Consider the following 19,236-nt stretch of genomic DNA (forward strand, 5'->3'; position numbering starts at 1 on the left):
ATGTGAACCACTTTCTTCTTTGCTAGAAGAAAACCAACACACTTTCCCAATTTCGAGTAATCTGACCTATGTAGCTGGAAGAGCCACTTCACTGGTTGGCCATTGTCCATAAAGGATGCAGAACAATGGGGCCAGAGCTTCTTAGCAGGCCTACTTTCTGCCTCCTACCTCTTGTAATCCAAATGTTGAGTCCTACAGGCCCAAGACCCAAGTATTTATCCATTAAATCACATGCAAACCCAAGGCTGTTTCGGCAGCCTTCAAGCCCCATATCTCTCTTCTGGAGCTCCTCACAAGACTGGTCTGTGTCTCTTTGAAGCTTCCAAAAAGCCAATTCACTTCTTCAATTGTTTTCTAATCCCGCATTCCCAAAGCCACACTTGTAAACAACAAAACTCTGTTGTCGAAGGCTTTCATGGCTGAAATCACTGGATTGCTGTGACTTTCTCTGGGCTGTATGGCTGTGTTCCAGCAGCATTCTCCCCTGATGTTTGCTTTGCTGGCATCTGTGGCAAGCATCCTGAAAGGCTCTGCTGGCAGTGAGGCAAGTGGAGTGTGTGTGTGTGTGTGTGTGTAGTTGTGTACATATACATACACATACACACACACACATATAGATATACCGTGTTTCCTCGAAAATAAGACAGTGCCTTATATTAATTTTTGCTCCCAAAGATGTTCTAGGTCTTATTTTCAGGGGATGTCTTATTTTTCCATGAAGAAGAATTCACATTAATTGTTGAACAAAAAAATGAACATTTATTATATACTGTACAGTAATTGTCATCACAAACCAGCATAACCAAACAAACTGAATCTTATCAAGAATTTCTTGTTACTACCATTATTTCCATGTACAACACTCTATGGTACGTACATTTACCGATCCTGCATGCTCTGGTGTTCTGTTTGGCGGGCATGCTTCCAAACAAAAACTTTGCTAGGTCTTACTTTCAGGGGAAACCTTATATTTAGCAATTCAGCAAAACATCTACTAGGTCTTATTTTCTAGGGATGTCTTATTTTCAGGGAAACAGGGTATATATAGGCTTAAGAAATCATCCTTTCTGGGATCCTTTCCCTTCTAGCAGCTGTCTCCCTCCCCATAACTGAAAGAAACCAGACAGCCACTGCTCTGTTGTGGCCAAAAAAAAATATGGTGGCAGAGCCCATGCCGTTATGGGCATCCAAACCAACCAAACCAGCTGAAGACTTTTTTTTGAAATGGATCTATGTATAAGCCTATTGAGTAGCCTTCTCCCACAACAGTTAGGTCCCTGAGTTGGCAAAATTTAACGTCGTTCTGGGAAATTATGTTCTTTGCCGATGGGAAGACTGGGCACACTCACCTCTGTGTCCGGCCGAAGGGAGCGCAAGTAACTCTTCAGGTCTCCGCGTGTCATGAGCTCCATGATGACCAATGTGGGTTGGCCTTGGGACACGACACCAAGGAGCCTCACCTGAAACAAATCAAAGACATTATTATTACTATTATGTTTATTCATAGCCTATTTTTCCCTCTCCACAAAGGAAACTCAAAGTGGCTTGCATTAAAAGATTTTCAATACAATTTAAAATCCATATATATATAAACATTACAATAGAATCAATGATATCAATTCAAAATTAACTAAATGGCATTTGCCACTAAAAACAGTAACAAATGCAAAGAAAAGGCTCAAAATTAATAGGTTTTATGGGGCACTTGCTAATTCTCAATTGTGAGTTTCCTGACTGGCTATTACAGTAGAGTCTCACTTATCCAACACTCACTTACCCAATGTTCTGGATTATCCAACGTATTTTTGTAGTCAATGTTTTCAATACATCATGATATTTTGGTGCTAAATTCGTAAATACAGTAATTACTACATAGCATAACTGCGTATTGAACTACTTTTTCTGTCAAATTTGTTGTATAACATGATGTTTTGGTGCTTAATTTGTAAAATCATAACCTAATTTGATGTTTAATAGGCTTTTCCTTAATCCCTCTTTTCCAACATATTCGCTTATCCAACATTCTGCCGGCCCGTTTATGTTGGATAAGTGGGGCTCTACTGTATTATCTACAGTATCCTATAATTTGTCAAATTCTTTGATTTTTCCTAAAAGGCTATAGCCAAGAAGACAGCTGCTTGCTTCAATAACACACTGCTCTGATTCAATGCAACACTGTTTCAGTAAATAAAGTCTTGCTGTTTTGTGTGCAGAACTGATTGTTTTGCACAAATGATTTTCTTTTTTGCAAGAAAGTCCCAAGATGTGAAACAGTACTGAAACATGTGCAAACATTCTCATAATTGTATCCCCTGGGAGCAAACATTTGAAACGATTTAATCTTGCAGGAAGTAACAACAACAAAGAAAGGAAGATTTGCTGTCACTTGTGAAACTGTTTCGCTCAAGAAGCAAGAACGCGAATAAAGTAAACGAGAAAGTAGCCAAAAAAGGAACAAACCCACTTGGGTGGTAGAAAGACCCACAGCAGGAGTATTGACCTTTTACTTGGTCAAAAATAAAAACAATTATTTTCTAAGGATGCCATACAGCTTGAGTATCTCTTATCCAGATTCCCCAAATCCTCCAGAATCCAAAAGTGTCCATATGGATGGCTTAAGAAAGTGACACTGTTGCTTTCCGATGCACAAAAACTGTCTCAAGCACAACATTATTAAAATACTGTATATAAAATTATTTTCAGGCAACATGTGTAAGGTGCATGTGAAACATACATGGATTTCACATTTAGAGTTCTATCTTCAAGGAATCCATCTCATGATGTATATAATATGTGAGTAATGCAAGATGTGTAAATATCTGAAACTTGGAACAATTCAGGTTCCAAGAATTTTGGATAAATGGCGCACAACTAGTATACCATATTTCATCACATAATAGTCACAATTTTTATCTTTTGTTCGAAAAAGGGGACTGACTATTATGCAATAAAATCTGAATTTGATTCTCAGGTTTCTGTTGTATTTAGTAACAGTAAACTGCCTTACTTCTGAAACGAAAGAAGGGATGATCCTGCCTCAAAGGAACAGCTCCAATTCCATTTGTTTTCTGAAACTCCTTTGCCTTGGAGAAAGGAAGAGGGAAGATTCTTCCTTCCTTTCCTTCCCCAAAGGCAAGGCAGTTTACAAAATCTGAAATGGAGCTCATTGGAGAAAGGAGGGAAGATCCAAGTTCCATGTTATAGTTTTTAAACTGCCTTGACTTTGGAGAAAAAAAGAATAGAGGGAGGAAGGGAGGCTCCAAATGGCTCTGCAACTATTATGCAAGGAATACAAAAATACCAATATTACCCCAAAAGTGTGTGTGTGTCATAGAATCATAGAATAGTAGAGTTGGAAGAGACCTCATGGGCCATCTAGTCCAACCCCCCACTAAGAAGCAGGAAATTGCATTCAAAGCACCCCCGACAGATGGCCATCCAGCCTCTGCTTAAAAGCCTCCAAAGAAGGAGACTCCACCATAGCCCGGGGGAGAGAGTTCCACTGCCGAACAGCCCTTCTCACAGTGAGGAAGCTCTTCCTGATGTTCAGGTGGAATCTCCTTTCCTGTAGTTTGAAGCCGTTGTTCTGCGTCCTAGTCTCCAGGACAGCAGAAAACAAGCTTGCTCCCTTCTCCCTCACATATTTATACATGGCTATCATGTCTCCTCTCATAGGGCTTGTTCTCCAGACCATTAATCATTTTAGTCGCCCTCCTCTGGACACTTTCCAGCTTGTCAACATCGTCTATTATATGGTGGCGACTATTATGCGATGAAGTACAGCATTCCAATCCAAGGCAAAGAGAATATCACATTTTTTAAAAAATTGTATTCTTTCCTATGGAAATGACATTTCCCAACATTATCAATGCACATGTTGAGGCAGAGAAAATGGCGGAAAGGGAACAACTCCATCTTATACTTGAGATCTGGACCTTTTTGAACTAGATCAACTTACAACATGATGACAGTTGAACTCCTTCATCACCGAAGCTTCGTTCAAAAACTCGATCCGCTCTCGCATGCTGGCCGATTCGTTGACCGTCTTGATGGCCACCCTGGTTTCGGGCTCGTCCTTGACCACCCCCTTCGCGATCCCTTCGTACACCATCCCGAAGGAGCCCTGCCCCAATTCGCGGCACATGGTGATCTTCTCCCGAGGCACCTCCCATTCATCCGGCACGTACACTGCAAAATTACAGACACTTTTTGCACAGGGACACCTCAATAAAAGCCAAGCCATGGCAGTACTTCCCATCCTATTGCAATATAGGCCAGAGTTCTAACTTTCATTTTGCTCTGTGATTTATTCCCATTGCTTCTGAAACTGAGTTTGAACAGTTTGTGATCTTTTAGGTTGCTCAGACACACTGGAAAGCCAAGTACCTGTTTATACAAATTGGTTATTATTACCCTCCAGTCAATGTCAACTTACGGTGATCGTATGAAAGGAAGACCTTCTAAGTAGCCCTGGCAGCATCCACATTGTAGAATGAACGCATTTTGATCCCGTGCTATGGGATTCTGTTATTTATATACAGTAGAGTCTTGCTTATCCAACCTTCTGGATTATCCAACACATTTTTGTAGTCAATGTTTTCAATAAATGGTGATATTTTGGTGCTAAATTCATAAATACAGTAATTACAGCATAACATTACTGCGTATTGAACTACTTTTTCTGTCAAATTTGTTGTATAACATGATGTTTTGGTGCTTAATTTTTAAATTCATAACCTAATTTGATGTGCAATAGGCTTTTCCTTAATCTCTCCTTATTATCCAACACATTCGGTTATCCAACATTCTGCCGGCCCGTTTAGCTTGGATAAGTGAGACTCTACTGTAGTTTGGAAAGGCACCAGCATGCTCTTTGGCAAAGAAAATGATAGATCCCGTAGAACTACAACTCTCACGATTCCACAGCATTGAGCAGTGGCAATGAAAGTGGCCTCAAATCATAGTAATTCTACAGTTACACCTTCAGTCATCAACATTCCAATCAGGTCCCATGATCCCGCTCCAGGGTCTGCTTGTGTTGAGGTTCTGAGTATTATGAGAAATAAATGTTTATTTTTCAAAAAATCTGGGACAGCATGCAAGTTGGGGAGCAGTTCTCCAAAATAACACAAATGGGGCAATTCCGTTTCCCAAGCGTGGCAATTCCCTATGTTACACTCACCCTATTGGCCTTCTTAAGCAGGGGTTCTCCAACTTTTTAAGTAGAGGGACGATTCACAGTTCCTCAGAATGTTGGGGGGCCAGATTATGATGAAACACTCCAAAATTAGGATTGTTGTTGTTGTGTGCCTTCAAGTCATTTCAGACTTAGGTCAACCTTAAGTCTAAAGTTTAGGACAGAGGCCAGGTCAATGACCTTGGAGGGCCTTAGTTTGGGGACCCCTGATCTAGACGATCTCATAAGACCATAGGTAAGTAAAGACACCTCCAAAAACCATCTCGATGGTCTCATAAGACCATAGGTAAGGAAAGGGACCTCCAAAGACCATCTAGATGATCTCACAAGGCCATCAGAAGACCATAGATAAAGAAAGGAACCCTCAAAGACCATCTAGATGGTTTCATAAGATTATAGGTAAGGAAAGGTGCTCTCAAAGGCCATAGATGGTCTCACAGGACCATAGGTAAGGAAAGTGACCTCCAAAAGCCATCTAGATGGTCTCATAAGACCATAGGTAAGAAAAGAGACCTCCAATGACCATCTAGATTGTCTCATAAGACCATAGGTAAGAAAAGGGACCCTCAAAGGCCATCTAGATGGTCTCATAGGACCATAGGTAAGGAAAGTGACCTCCAAAAGCCATCTAGATTATCTCATAAGACCATAGGTAAGAAAAAGGACCCTCAAAGGCCACCTAGACAGTCTCATAGGACCACAGGTAAGGAAAATGACCTCCAAAAGCCATCTAGATGGTATCATAAGACCGTAGCTAAGCAAAGAGACCTTCAAAGACCATCTAGACCAGGGGTCCCCAAACTAAGACCTGGGGGCCGGATGCGGCCCTCCAAGGTCATTTACCTGGCCCCCGCCCTCAGTTTTATAATATAATATTTTTATATCAGTTTTAATAATATATTGTATATACATATAATATTGATAATAATATTATGTTATACAATATAATATTAATAGTAATGCCATATAATAATATTAATTATATGTTATATATTACATATTATATAATAGTATAGTGGTATAGTTCAATATAGTAATATATAATGCTAATATTGTGTTATGCTAATAATATAATATATTGTGTGTACATACAGCTGCTCTGAGTCCCTTTCGGGATGAGAAGGGTGGGATATAAATGTAGTAAATAAATGCAGTAAATAAATAATTAATTTTAGACTTAGGCTCGGCCAAAGTCTGAAATGACTTGAAGGCACACAACAACAACAATCCTAATTAACTTGACTATCTCATTGGCCAGTAGCAGGCCCACACTTTCCATTGAAATTCTGATAGGTTTATGTTGGTTAAAATTGTTTTCATTTTTAAATATTGTATTGCTTTGTTGTTGTTGTTGTTGCACTACAAATAAGACATGTGCAGTATGCATAGGAATTTGTTTTGTTTTTTTCAAATGATAATTCGGCCCCTCAACAGTCTGAAGGATTGTGGACCGGCCCTCTGCTTCTAAAGTTTGGGGACCCCTGATCTAGACGATCTCGAAGGCCATAAGTAAGCAAAGAGACCTCCAAAGACCAGGTAGACTTAGGTCAACCCTAAGTCTAAAGTTTAGGACAGGGGCCAGGGAAATGGCCTTGGAGGGCCGCATCCGTCCCACGGGCCTTAGTTTGGGGACCCCTGCTCTTAAGGGTCATTACAACCTGAAGCAATGACTTACCATCTGAAGCACTGAAATATTCAGGGTTGACAGAGGCATAAAGTACTCCATTTCCAAGCCTGTCGCTATTCCTGTTAAAACACAAAGGAGCAGTATTTTGAATATCAGAAGGAACTTCTTGAAGACGGAACCAATTACCTGGGAGGGGGTTGTCCTTCTCCAGATGGGGATACTTTAGCTGGATTGCATGGGATCTTTTCCACAACCTCACAACAAACCCAATTTTCTTTCATTCATGTAAACATTTAACTCTATTTTGGCCTTCTCACTTCTCGCCTTCATAAAAGGTACGCACCAACAGAACCGTTAGGCAGATTTGCACAGAAGTGTTAGGAATACGCTGTGTCACGTCCCACAATGTCATCAGTGATCACAGGCACATCATACATTGTATTCACTTAGTGGCTTATTAACACACACACATCCAAAAGAAGTGTAGGAGCAGCAAAACACATACATTCATAGCAACAGAAACTGTTTTCCTTGCAAAGTGATCCAGAAGGAAATCAAGTGGTCAAATGCAAATCCAAATGCACCGCCGGAAAACGGGAGGCATCTCGTGTAAGTTTTTACAGCATTGTGGTTGATTTCTATTAATCCTGCCTCCACATAACTCAGACTCACCTCTTTTTGTTACAGACGTACAGCATGATGAGAAGCCCTCCCACAATCAACAGGACCGCAATGGGCAGAGCGATAATTAAATGCAAGAAGTTCCCATAGTTCGCGGCTGCAGCAACCAAAGCAAACAGATACACACGTTAAGTAATTATTCATAATAGATCACAACAAGACTGCGACAACGGACCACTCCTTCCAAAACACCCACTGAACACAGGACTCTTTTTTATTTCCCTGACAACAGGTTAGCCCCATGACCCTTATATAAAGGGAGAACAACGTATAATATCTATCCCTTGCTGTTTTCCCCTCTCTGCAGCCATCAGAAATATATATATTTATTTATTTACAGTATTTATATTCTGCCCTTCTCACCCCGAAGGGGACTCAGGGCAGATCACATTATGTACATATATAAGGCAAACACTCAATGCCCATAAACACATCGAACAGAGACAAAGACAGACAGACAGACAGACAGACAGACACAGAGACAATTTAACCTTCTCCTGAGGGGATGTTCGATTCTGGCCACAGGGGGGAGCAGCTGCTTCATCATCCACTCTGACGGCACTTCCTCATTCCAGGTCGTAAATTAGTTAAACTTGCCTCCCCACTTTTATAAGTGGTACCTTATTTCCTACTTGATAGATGCAACTATCTTTCGGGTTGCTAGGTCAGCAACGAGCAGGGGATATTTTTTATTTTTAATTGACGGGTGCTCACCCCACCACGGGCTGGCCTCGAACTCATGACCTTATGGTCAGAGTGATTTATTGCAGCAGCTGCTTACCAGCCTGCACCACAGCTTGTTCAATATCCCATGTTACATGGTTCTACAATCATCCCCCCAAAGTTTCGGCTTTATTAATTTATTTATTTACAGCATTTATATTCCGCCCTTCTCACCCCGATGGGGACTCAGGGCGGATCACATTGTACACATATAAGGCAAACATTCAATGCCATAACATAGAATAGAGACAGAGGCAGAGGCAGGCATGGGCTGGCCTCGAATTCAGGACATCTTGGTCAGAGTGATTCGTTGCAGCTGGCTGCTAAACAGCCTGCGCCACCGCCCGGCTTTGAAGATTCATGGATTTATTGAAAACATTATCTCATCCATAAAGTAATGCTGGAGGATTTAGAAATTGCTAGAGAGGTGTTCTCTCAGTTCTCAAAAATTGCCATTTCTTTATCCACATTTTATTATTAATATTATTTTCACAGGGGTCTTGTAGGCCTAACCCCAGTGAATATGGAGAGTAGACTGTATAAACCTCTAGAAAGACTAATAAACATAATTAAGATGCAGTAACTGGAAGGGTGAGTGCAAGAGAGCACTAAGTGGATCCAAGCAAGAGTCCTTACGCTTGGGTTGGACATAGAATGAGATTGGCTCCGTCCAGGACCCGTTCCCTGCCAAAGACGTGGCCTGGACTCGGACGGTGACATTTCCAGGGTTCAGATTCGTCAGTTTGGCTCCTCCGAGTTTCTTGTACTCTTGTCTGGAAACACACAACCCTTTCTCCTGCAAAAGTCGCAGAGGGGAAGGGGACAAGATTAAACATCATTCACGGGGCTTCTCTCACCCATCCCTTCTGTCCTTTCCAGTCCAATGCCGACTGTTGTTATAGTATTTCCACTGATATTTAATACTGTTTTAATATTTGTATATTTTAAGTTGTACTCTAATGCTTTTAATTTTGAATCGCTTTGGGTCTCCGTATGGAGAGACAAAGCAAGATACAAATAAACATTTTTATTGTGTCAGAAGCGACTTAAGAACATTCTGCAAGTTGCTTCTGGTGTGAGAGAATTGGCCATCAACAGAGACGTTGCCCAGGGGATGCCCAGATGTGTTACCATAATGCTGGGAGGCTTCTCTCATGTCCCTACAAGAAGGAGCAGACACAGGAGCTCACCCTGTCTTGCAGATTCGAACCGCTAACTTTAAAGTCAACAGTTCAGCTGGCATAAGTGTTTAACCATTGGAAATATATATGTTTCCAGATCTGTGTCTGTATGTTCATTTATTCAGAAAAGGCTGGTGCAACTTGTGGTCCCGACCTTCAGAGTTCTGCTTCCCAATGACTCTGGTTTCTAATGAATCTTCTCTAGCCACAGATACCTTTGCTCTGAAAACTCATCACTGACATTTCTGGTTTTCAAGAAGATAAACTTTGCGCGATTCCAAATTACAGCCATTTCCACAACTGCTTGTGGAGTTGTATCAATACCTCAAGCTAGTTGAAACCCAGCTAAACGTAAAGGTCTGTAAGTTTTCCTCACCTCACTTTGTTTATATTTGATTTCATACATCAGAATCAAACCGTTGGGGCTAACAGGTTCCCGCCACTTCAGAAATATTGTGTTTTCTTCTTTTCCTTCCCACGTTACTGGTCCTGGAATGTCATCCGCTCCCTCTGTGTAAAGATGCACAAGAGAGGATGTAATCAACCACAACTAGGAAAAGTTACTTTTTAGGGTATATAGTTCGCAGAATGGCCGTGCTGGCTGGAAGATTCTGAGAGCTGCAATTTGACAACAACAACAGGAATGTGCCCAAGCTCTGTTGAGAATGTATATCCCCATAAGCACAGCCAGATCCAAAGTCACACATTCATACAAGAGGTGAAAAACATTGACGCACAGTCTCCATGTTGTGGAATGAAGATCTCAAACTAAAATGGCCAGATTAGGATCTACAGTTGCAGGAAGGCCTGGTAGCCAGCTGAAGGCTGTGCTTGTCAGTGCTTCTGATGCCTTTCTGATATGGAGGAACAGTGGCAGCGGCATGCCAGACATTGCAATGTATTTTGGCAGCAATCTGAGTATTTTTGCCCAGAAGCACATGGTCAAGAATGATGACCTAAGCCCTAGAGTTAAATTCAGGAAGAACAGGTTGCTTACCTATAAGCATGGCTCTCATCTATGAATGTATCCTGTATCCTTCAAGAATGTATTCTGCTCCTGGACAGACACCTTTCGGATTTTCTAATGCCCTTTCCTCATGCTTTTACATACTCTATACTCCATCTCCTTCCTTCAATGCCATGTACTTTGCAGAAGAACAAAGCAAGGTACAGAGAAATCGGAGGCACAAGAGGAGGAAAGTGGATTGTATGACGTCACAGATGACCATGCAAAGAACTAGAGCTAAAGGTAAATATGTAGTTTGACAACAGAGCATGGGAAAGAGACCTTGGAGTTTCAGTGGACAACAAGGTGAACATGAGCCAAGAATATGATGCAGCAGCAAAAGAATCCAATGGGATTCTGGGCTGCATCCAAAGCAGTCAAGTGTCCAGATTGAGGGAAGTCATGGTGCCTCTCTATTCTGCTTTGGTTAGACCTCTTCACCTGGAATAATAACCCTGTGTTTAATTCTGGGCAAACCAATTCAAGAGGGCTGTTGACTCTAAGCTGGAACGTGTCCAGATGATGTTGACTAAAATGACTATGAATCCCTCTGAGAAGTGGCTTAAAGAGTTAGGTTTGTTTAGATAAGGAAAAGGGAGCAGACCTTCCTTTCTGCTGCCCTGGAGACTAGGACTCAATGGAGCAATGAGTTCAAATAACAGGGAAGGAGATTCCAATTGAACATTAGGAAGAACTTCCTGCGTGTAAGAAGAGCTTTCCAATAATGGAACCCTCTGCTTCAGAGTCTGGTGGAGCCTTCTTCTTTGGAAGCTCTTGAACAGAGGCTGGATGGCCATCTGTCGGGGTTCCTTTGTTGAGCCACCTGATGAACTTCTTTGAATGCAGAGATAACATAATCTTTTCAAACACTCCTACTTTAAAGTAAGATTTGTGAGTTTGTACCTGCAGGCATCGTTCGTGCGAACACAAAGTTAGAAGCGCTGCAGCCCAGGAGCGCGGCTTCGTGGTTGCAGCTGTGGATGTCGATCCGGTAGAGCGTGAAGGGCAGGAGATGGGAGATGAGAGTCCGCTCCCGGCCTTCCACTTTTCTTTCAGAGAAAGGAAACTCCATTTCGCTCTCCTCGGCATCGGACGCGTTGGTCACGTGCTCCGGGGCGGCTGCGGTCCTGTTCTTACTGGCAAAAGTCGTGTTTGCAATTCGGAACAAGTCCCTCCGTTTCCGGTCCGGTCTAGAGAAGGAAAACGATGGAAGTCCATTAAAAGTGGGTTTGGCATAGGTTGAAAAGGAAGGAAAGCACATCTATGTCCCAGAAACACAAATATGCAGCCAAGAGTCTTGGTATTTTGAGAGAAAACAGTAATAAGAGATATTAATGTGCTGAAGACTGACAGATGGCTGAATCCCGACATGGAACCGCGTGTCAAAATAATCCTTGGTGTTACTCCTGAGTCAAGTTACACGCTTGTGAGATATCCAACGCTAATAAAGGAAGGGAAGAAACATGGAACGGAGATGGCTGGGCCATAGTGACAATGAGGAAACTGAACTGGGTCAAAAGTTCAGGAAAGTTCAACATCAGGACAAAAAGATGTAAAGCCCTTTCTTGGAGCCTGGCTGAATGGCTTTGGTCAAGGATGTCTTATGGCCAGGACAAACTACACACAGTCCAACAAAAGATAAATTTAATGGTGTCTTGGTTTTCCGACCTGTTTCTGGGGTTATTTGGAAAATTGTATTGGCTAGATTACATCAGCTCAAGTTTCTTAGTTATGGTTATCATGATTGTCTATAGGTGAGCAGATGGTGGCTGATAGATGGCATATGTTCTGTATCTCAAAAACGAGAACTAATAGGGCGAAACTGGTGCCATTTTAGGAATCAGCAGGTCAAACATAACCAGAAACAGAACTAATGTTTGAGGCACTAAAATATATGTTGGCCAGTGTTATCTTAGATCAGTGGTTCTCAACCTGGGGTCCCCAGATGTTTTTGGCCTTCAACTCCCAGAAATCCTAACAGATGGTAAACTAGCTGGGATTTCTGGGACTTGTAGGCCAAAAACATCTGGGGACCCCAGGTTGAGAACCACTGTCTTAGATGATCATGCGGCTGTCCGTCAGTCTGGAGATGTGCTTTAAAATAGGCACATGGACACACACATAGAGATGGAGAAGCTTCTTTCCACAGTCTTTGCCGCTTTCACAGCATTACAAAGAAAGACACCCTCCTAGAGAAGGCAAGGGACACTTCTAATTGAGTATTGTGTCAACACTTGAATCCTTCTCTCACTTGTGGGAAAGCAATAAAAAAATGGAAGAGAGAGCATGGGGAGGAGGAGAGACAAGCAGACATGTGCAAACAACAAGCTGCTTAGATGTGTCCCATGGAGAAATCTCACTTGGGCCACTCTGACTTTTTCCTGGCATCGAGTCATTTTAACCACTCAGCCAGTTGCAATCTGCGAGACTCAACCACTAGGCCACTGAAAAGAAAAATGCACCAATTACGCACAAAAGCCGAGCAAGGAAGAGGAAGTAAACAGAGTAAGTCAAGGCTCACACTGGCAAATCATTCCCACTTGTGTTTTCCCCCTTTTACCAATGGAAATCCGTAGAATGTCAGGATTTCTTTCTTTTTTATTAATTTATCAATCAAAATGTACAAGCTCACATTTTCCTCATTCTACAATATCTCAAACACATCACGTTGCATACAATCCGACAGCAAAACAAAAAAATCAAGAACATCCCCAAGCATATTTCCCATCAGTCTTTTAACTTTTCCATTACAACTTCACTATATACATCTCTCCACTACACACCCTTCATCTACCTATACATGTTTTATTATCAATATTATTATTATTAATTTATAATTCAAAATGTATAAGTATACATTCTTTCCTCATTTTACAGTATCCCAGACATATCACATTGGATACAATCCAACAATAAAGAAAAATCAAAATCAAAACATCTTTATGCATACAGTAGAGTCTCACATATCCAAGCTAAACGGGCCGGCAGAAGCTTGGATAAGCGAATATCTTGGATAATAAGGAAGGATTAAGGAAAAGCCTATTAAACATCAAATTAGGTTATGATTTTACAAATTAAGCACCAAAACATCATGTTTAACAACAAATTTGACAGAAAAAGTAGTTCAATACGCAGTAATGTTATGTTGGAATTACTGTATTTACAAATTTAGCACCAAAATATCATGATATATTGAAAACATTGACTACAAAAATGGCTTGGATAATCCAGAACCTTGGATAAGCGAGGCTTGGATAAGTGAGACTCTACTGTATTTCTTATCAGTTTTAGACTTTTCCATTACAACTTTACTACATATCTCTCTACTACACCCTTTTATCTACTTATACATGTTTTATTTATTATTATTATTATTATTATTATTATTATTATTATTATTATTATTATTATTACAGTAGGTCTCACTTATCCAATACTCGCTTATCCAACATTCTGGATTATCCAACACATTTTTGTAGTCAATACATCATGATATTTTGGTGCTAAATTCGTAAATACAAAAATTACTACATAGCATTACTCCATATTGAACTACTTTTTCTGTCAAATTTGTGGTATTACATGATGTTTTGGTGCTTAATTTGTAAAATCATAACCTAATTTGATGTTTAATGGGCTTTTCCTTAATCTCTCCTTATTATCCAAGATATTCGCTTATCCAAGGTTCTGCTGGCCCATTTAGCTTGGATAAGTGAGACTCTACTGTATTATTAATTTATAATTCAAAATGTATAAGTATACATTCTTCCCTCATTTTACAGTATCCCAGACATATCACATTGTATACAATCCAACAATAAAGAAAAATCAAAATCAAAACATCTTTATGCATATTTCTTATCAGTTTTAGACTTTTCCATTACAACTTTACTACATATCTCTCTACTACACCCTTTTATCTATTTATACATGTATTATTATTATTATTATTATTATTATTATTATTATTATTATTATTGTTACACCTTTTCCCCCTCTTCCCTTCCCCTTATTTTGTGCCACCTTAACCAGGACCAGAATGTCAGGATTTCTAATAACTTGCTACTAGAGGGCTAGGCTGTGGCGCAGCTGGCTAGTAACCAGCTGCAATAAATCACTACTGACCGAAAGGTCATGAGTTCGAAGCCCGGGTCGGGTTAAGCCCCCGACCATTAAATAGCCCGGCTTGCTGTTGACCAATGCAGCCCCGAAAGACAGTTGCATCTGTCAAGTAGGGAGATTTAGGTACGCTTTATGCGGGAGGCTGATTTAACTAATTTACAACATCATAAAAACTGCCAGCAAAACACGAGGAAAGGAATGAGGAAGTACAGCCACTAGTGGACGGCGAAGCCACAGCTCCCCCTGTGGCCAGAATCGTGAAGCTGGAAAAAAATGTTAAATGCCTCTGTGTCTGTCTTTACTGTATGTTGTTTGTCTGTTGGCATTGAATGTTTGCCATATATGTGTTCATTGTAATCCGCCCTGAGTCCCATTCGGGGTAAGAAGGGCAGAATATAAATAATGTAAATATAAATATAATATAATACTGTTTCCCCCTTGGGTCAAGATGCGGAATGTGCTCAGTGTGTCCCTCCCCGACAGGAAAATCGTACATATACGGCCTCAAAATCAAAGCTCTACTAAACAGGAAATCTATACTGCAGTGCAAAGCACCGTTTGGCAGCGACAACAAACTCCTTGCAGGGATGGGATGAACTTCTCTGATGGCAGCAAGAAGGAAGGCAATAACCGAAGGGACTCTGCTATTTTGAGCACAACAGGGAACGGGAAAAGGGCACAGGGAGTGGAGGGAGGAGGACGATGACGATGACGAGGCCAGAGAGGAGTCTTGCCAGGCTTTCAAAATAGCAATAAGGGGCAGTTGGAATTCATGATAGGTAGGGGATGACAATCGGGAAGCAGCTATTGACAGACCAGCATTCTACCCAACTGCCAAGTGATGGTATTGATTTCAATTAACATAGTGGTATGTTCTTCTGTAAAAGTAGTGCACTGCCCACGTCCATAAAGCACACGTTCGTGCCTTCCTGTCTTTCGGAAGAGCCCACTCCCCCAAAATATAGGACTTCCCGGCATCTTGTTAAATCTCCAACTCCATTCCATATATATAAAAGGGTAATGAAATTTCGGCCTAGGACAAAACAACAAAACTACACATCCCAGAAACACTAAACTTGGCAGCACAACCCCTCATCCATGCCTCTACGTTCATACAACAAAAATAAAAATAAAATCCTAATTAGAGGGAGAGGAATAATTGTTTTTATCCAATTGCTGCCAGTTAGAAGGCTAAGCTCCGCTCACTTGGTCTCCTAGCAACCCACTCAGCCCAGGGGACAGACCGAGTTAGGCCTCACTTAGGCCTCCTCCACACTACCTAGCCTGTTTCCCCTAAAATAAGACCTCCCCAGAAAATAAGACCTAGTCGAGGTTTTGCTGAATTGCTAAATATAAGGCCTCCCCCAAAAGTAAGACCTAGCAAAGTGTGTGTTTGGAAGCATGCCCAACGAACAGAACACCAGAGCATGCAGGATCGGTAAATGTACGTACCATAAAGTGTTGTACATGGAAATATTGGTAGTAACAATAAATTCTTGATAGGATTCACAGTTTGTCTGGTTATGCTGGTTTATGATGACAACTACTGTACAGTATATAATAAATGTTCATTTTTTTGTTCAACAATAAATGTAAATTCTTCTTCATGGAAAAATAAGACACCCCCTGAAATAAGACCTAGAGCATCTTTGGGAGCAAAAATTAATATAAGACACTCTTATTTTCGGGGAAACATGGTATAAAATACAGATTATCTTATTTTAACTGGATTATATGGCAGTGTAGACTCAAGGCCCATCCACACAGCTATATAACCCATTTATAATGGACTTAATGTCAAGGGAAAACCTTTACCCTTTACCTTAACTACCACCAATTCCTCAATACTTTATTTCCCATACCACCAGACTTCGCCACAGCAACGCGTGGCAGGGCACAGCTAGTCCCTTATAATAAAGGGCATTAACAGAGCCCCCAATGGAGTAGTGGGTTAAAGTCTTGTGACTTGAAGGTTGGGCTGCTGATCTGCAAGCTGCCAGGTTCGAATCCAACCCAGGGAGAGCGCAGATGAGCTCCCTCTATCAGCTCCAGCTCCATGTGGGGACATGAGAGAAGCCTCCCACAAGGATGGTAAAAACATCAAAACATTCGGGCGTCCCCTGGGCAACGTCCTTGCAGACGGCCAATTCTCTCACTCCAGAAGCTACTTGCAGTTTCTCAAGTCGCTCCTAACACGAAAATAAAAGGTCATTAACAGTCCTATAAGTGGTGGGTTGGCCAACCATGAAACAAGACATATTCCTTACAATAAGGGACAATTGGCAGCCTCCAAAATTAAAAAGAGGGGCTCCGTATCCACAGAACACACTTCCTAAATGAAACTGATAAATAATCAATGAACAGACAGACCGCAAAATCAATTGTCATGAAAGATGATTTAAGAATATTGGGGGGTTTTTTCAACCTGGGAGATGACAATTTTAGCCTTGAATGGCTGCAGAACGGCTTGCCAGAAAAGGACTGTCTCACCTGGGCAGGAATATGGCGTTGTGGAGGAAATTCTCAAAGACCTTTCGGTACTCGGCCTCCTCCTTCTCGGCTTGCTTCTCTGCCTCCGTCTTTGGGCAGCCGCAGCAAGGCCCCTTCTCTCCCCCTGAGCCCTCAGGTTTGGTGGGCTCCGTGGCTTCTTCGGTATCGATGGTGCCGTCAGCATACCTCCGGATCGGAACTCGTTCTGGAACAGGGAAGAGAGAGATATGCAGTTGCGGATAACACGGCACAGAAATGACCCTAATGACAACCATGCTGGGGAGTTTAAATAAGAGGACGCAGGCAGGAATACCCTCCCTTCCATTTTTGACACGAGAGGTTGACAAAGCATGGGTTTCCAAATGTTTCCGGACTACAACTCCTATCAGACTTAGTCAACATAGCCAGCAGAGAGGAATCCTGGAAGTTACAGCCCTGGAAAAAGTTTGAAGCAGTTGAGATCTAGCTTAGAAATGGCAGGTGCTCTTCAAAGCCAGAGATGGTGGTCTTTCTCAGCCCCACCTGTGGTCAACAGCGGCCTAGAACCCATGATTTACAAAGCATATTCTCTACCATTGGGGTGCAGCCTTGTGGCCCTGCTTCCTAGAATGGAATTTGGGATCATTTGGACTGCAGCTAAAGGCTGGAGAACATCTTAGAACTAGAGATACGATGGCTTGCAATAGCTTTTGCAGGAACATAGACTGGAGTCCCTTGCAAACCCGGAAGACTTCAAATACAATTTTCTTTATTTTGAAGTGTCAGGTGCTTCATGTTCCAACAGCATCCCGTTTCCCCACCTTCATGGTTCATCACTTCCGAGGCACAAAATTGAAGCCTGGTCTTCAAACCCAACCAGATGAGCAATGGTCAAACCAGGCTAGCAGAATGGATGACACCACTTTGGACCTCCAGATGAAGAAAGTCAGAGCACTGGAAGAGCTCCTTACCACTTAAAACCAGAATGGGGTGGACAAATACAGTACAGTACAGATGAAGCAGTAAAACCACTCTACTATTGTACGAAGCAATCCCTAAGGATCTTATGGTTCGTCTCACCTTTGGAGCAATAACTGTGCCGATACAGATAATTGTCCTGGGGCTGCTGTTGCCACCGGACAATGTAATACGAGAGGTTGCCATTGGGGTAAGTGGGAGGGTTCCACTTCACAATCAGCTGAGAGGAAGAGTTGGATGCGGATATGACGTCCAGAGGGATGGATGGCACTGGGAAGGAAAGAAACATACATAAGAGAACTATATCAGCTTTTCCCACCAAAGGACATAATGTATTGAAGCGTTATTCACAAAAAATGAAAATATGGTAAATAAATGAATATATTATTATTGTCTTCCCATCATGCTTTAAGACCTTGAGATTTATAGAGAGAACATTTGAGGTTCTCCAGTATGAGAATATTTGAGGTCCTCTTGTATGAGAACATCTGGGGTCTTCCACTATGACAATATTTGAGGTCCTCCAGTATGATGCAATGCTCTTTCGGTAGGAGAATATTTTCAGTCCTCTAATATGAGAACATCTGGGGTCCTCCACGATGATAATATTTGAGGTCCTCCAGTATGAGAACATTTTATAGTCCTCCAGTATGCTTCAATGGTCAGATTCAAAGGTTAGCTTCTAGTGGTGGTCATCCATAGAGTAATGCTGTAAGATCTAGACATTTCGAAACCAAAGTTCTCTCAGCTGCACCTTAATGTTAAGATACACAACAACGGGCTGTGGCGCAGCTGGCTAGTAACCAGCTGTAATAAATCACTACTGACCGAGAGGTCATGAGTTCGAAGCCCGGGTCGGGTTAAGCCCCCGACCATTAAATAGCCCGGCTTGCTGTTGACCTATGCAGCCCCGAAAGACAGTTGCATCTGTCAAGTAGGGAAATTTAGGTACGCTTTATTTAGGGAGGCTAATTTAACTAATTTACAACATCATAAAAACTGCCAGCAAAATACGAGGAAAGGAATGAGGAAGTACAGCCACTAGTGGACGGTGAAGCAACAGCTCCCCCTGTGGCCAGAATCGTGAAGCTGGAAAACAAAATGTTAAATGCCTCTGTGTCTGTCTATATATGTTGTTTGTCTGCTGGCATTGAATGTTTGCCATATATGTGTTCATTGTAATCCGCCCTGAGTCCCCTTCGGGGTGAGAAGGGCAGAATATAAATACTGTAAATAAATATTTATTTACAGT

At 41.6% G+C, this 19,236-nt stretch overlaps 1 protein-coding gene across 1 annotated transcript in view; it reads right to left on the minus strand.

Moving 5' to 3' along the window:
- igf1r (insulin like growth factor 1 receptor) overlaps positions 1–19,236 on the minus strand; it is a 193,485-nt gene that overhangs the window by 20,048 nt on the left and 154,201 nt on the right. Inside the window, exons 9-17 of the mRNA XM_003226491.4 lie at positions 18,087–18,254; positions 17,028–17,232; positions 11,319–11,605; positions 9,786–9,919; positions 8,865–9,024; positions 7,497–7,602; positions 6,873–6,943; positions 3,959–4,188; positions 1,350–1,460 (exon numbers count right to left, since the gene is read on the minus strand). Of these exons, the coding sequence (XP_003226539.3) occupies positions 1,350–1,460; positions 3,959–4,188; positions 6,873–6,943; positions 7,497–7,602; positions 8,865–9,024; positions 9,786–9,919; positions 11,319–11,605; positions 17,028–17,232; positions 18,087–18,254 (1,472 nt within the window). The remainder of the gene's footprint in view (positions 1–1,349; positions 1,461–3,958; positions 4,189–6,872; positions 6,944–7,496; positions 7,603–8,864; positions 9,025–9,785; positions 9,920–11,318; positions 11,606–17,027; positions 17,233–18,086; positions 18,255–19,236) is intronic.

Source organism: Anolis carolinensis, unplaced genomic scaffold (genome assembly GCF_035594765.1).
Source record: "Anolis carolinensis isolate JA03-04 unplaced genomic scaffold, rAnoCar3.1.pri scaffold_11, whole genome shotgun sequence".
NCBI lineage: Eukaryota > Metazoa > Chordata > Lepidosauria > Squamata > Dactyloidae > Anolis > Anolis carolinensis.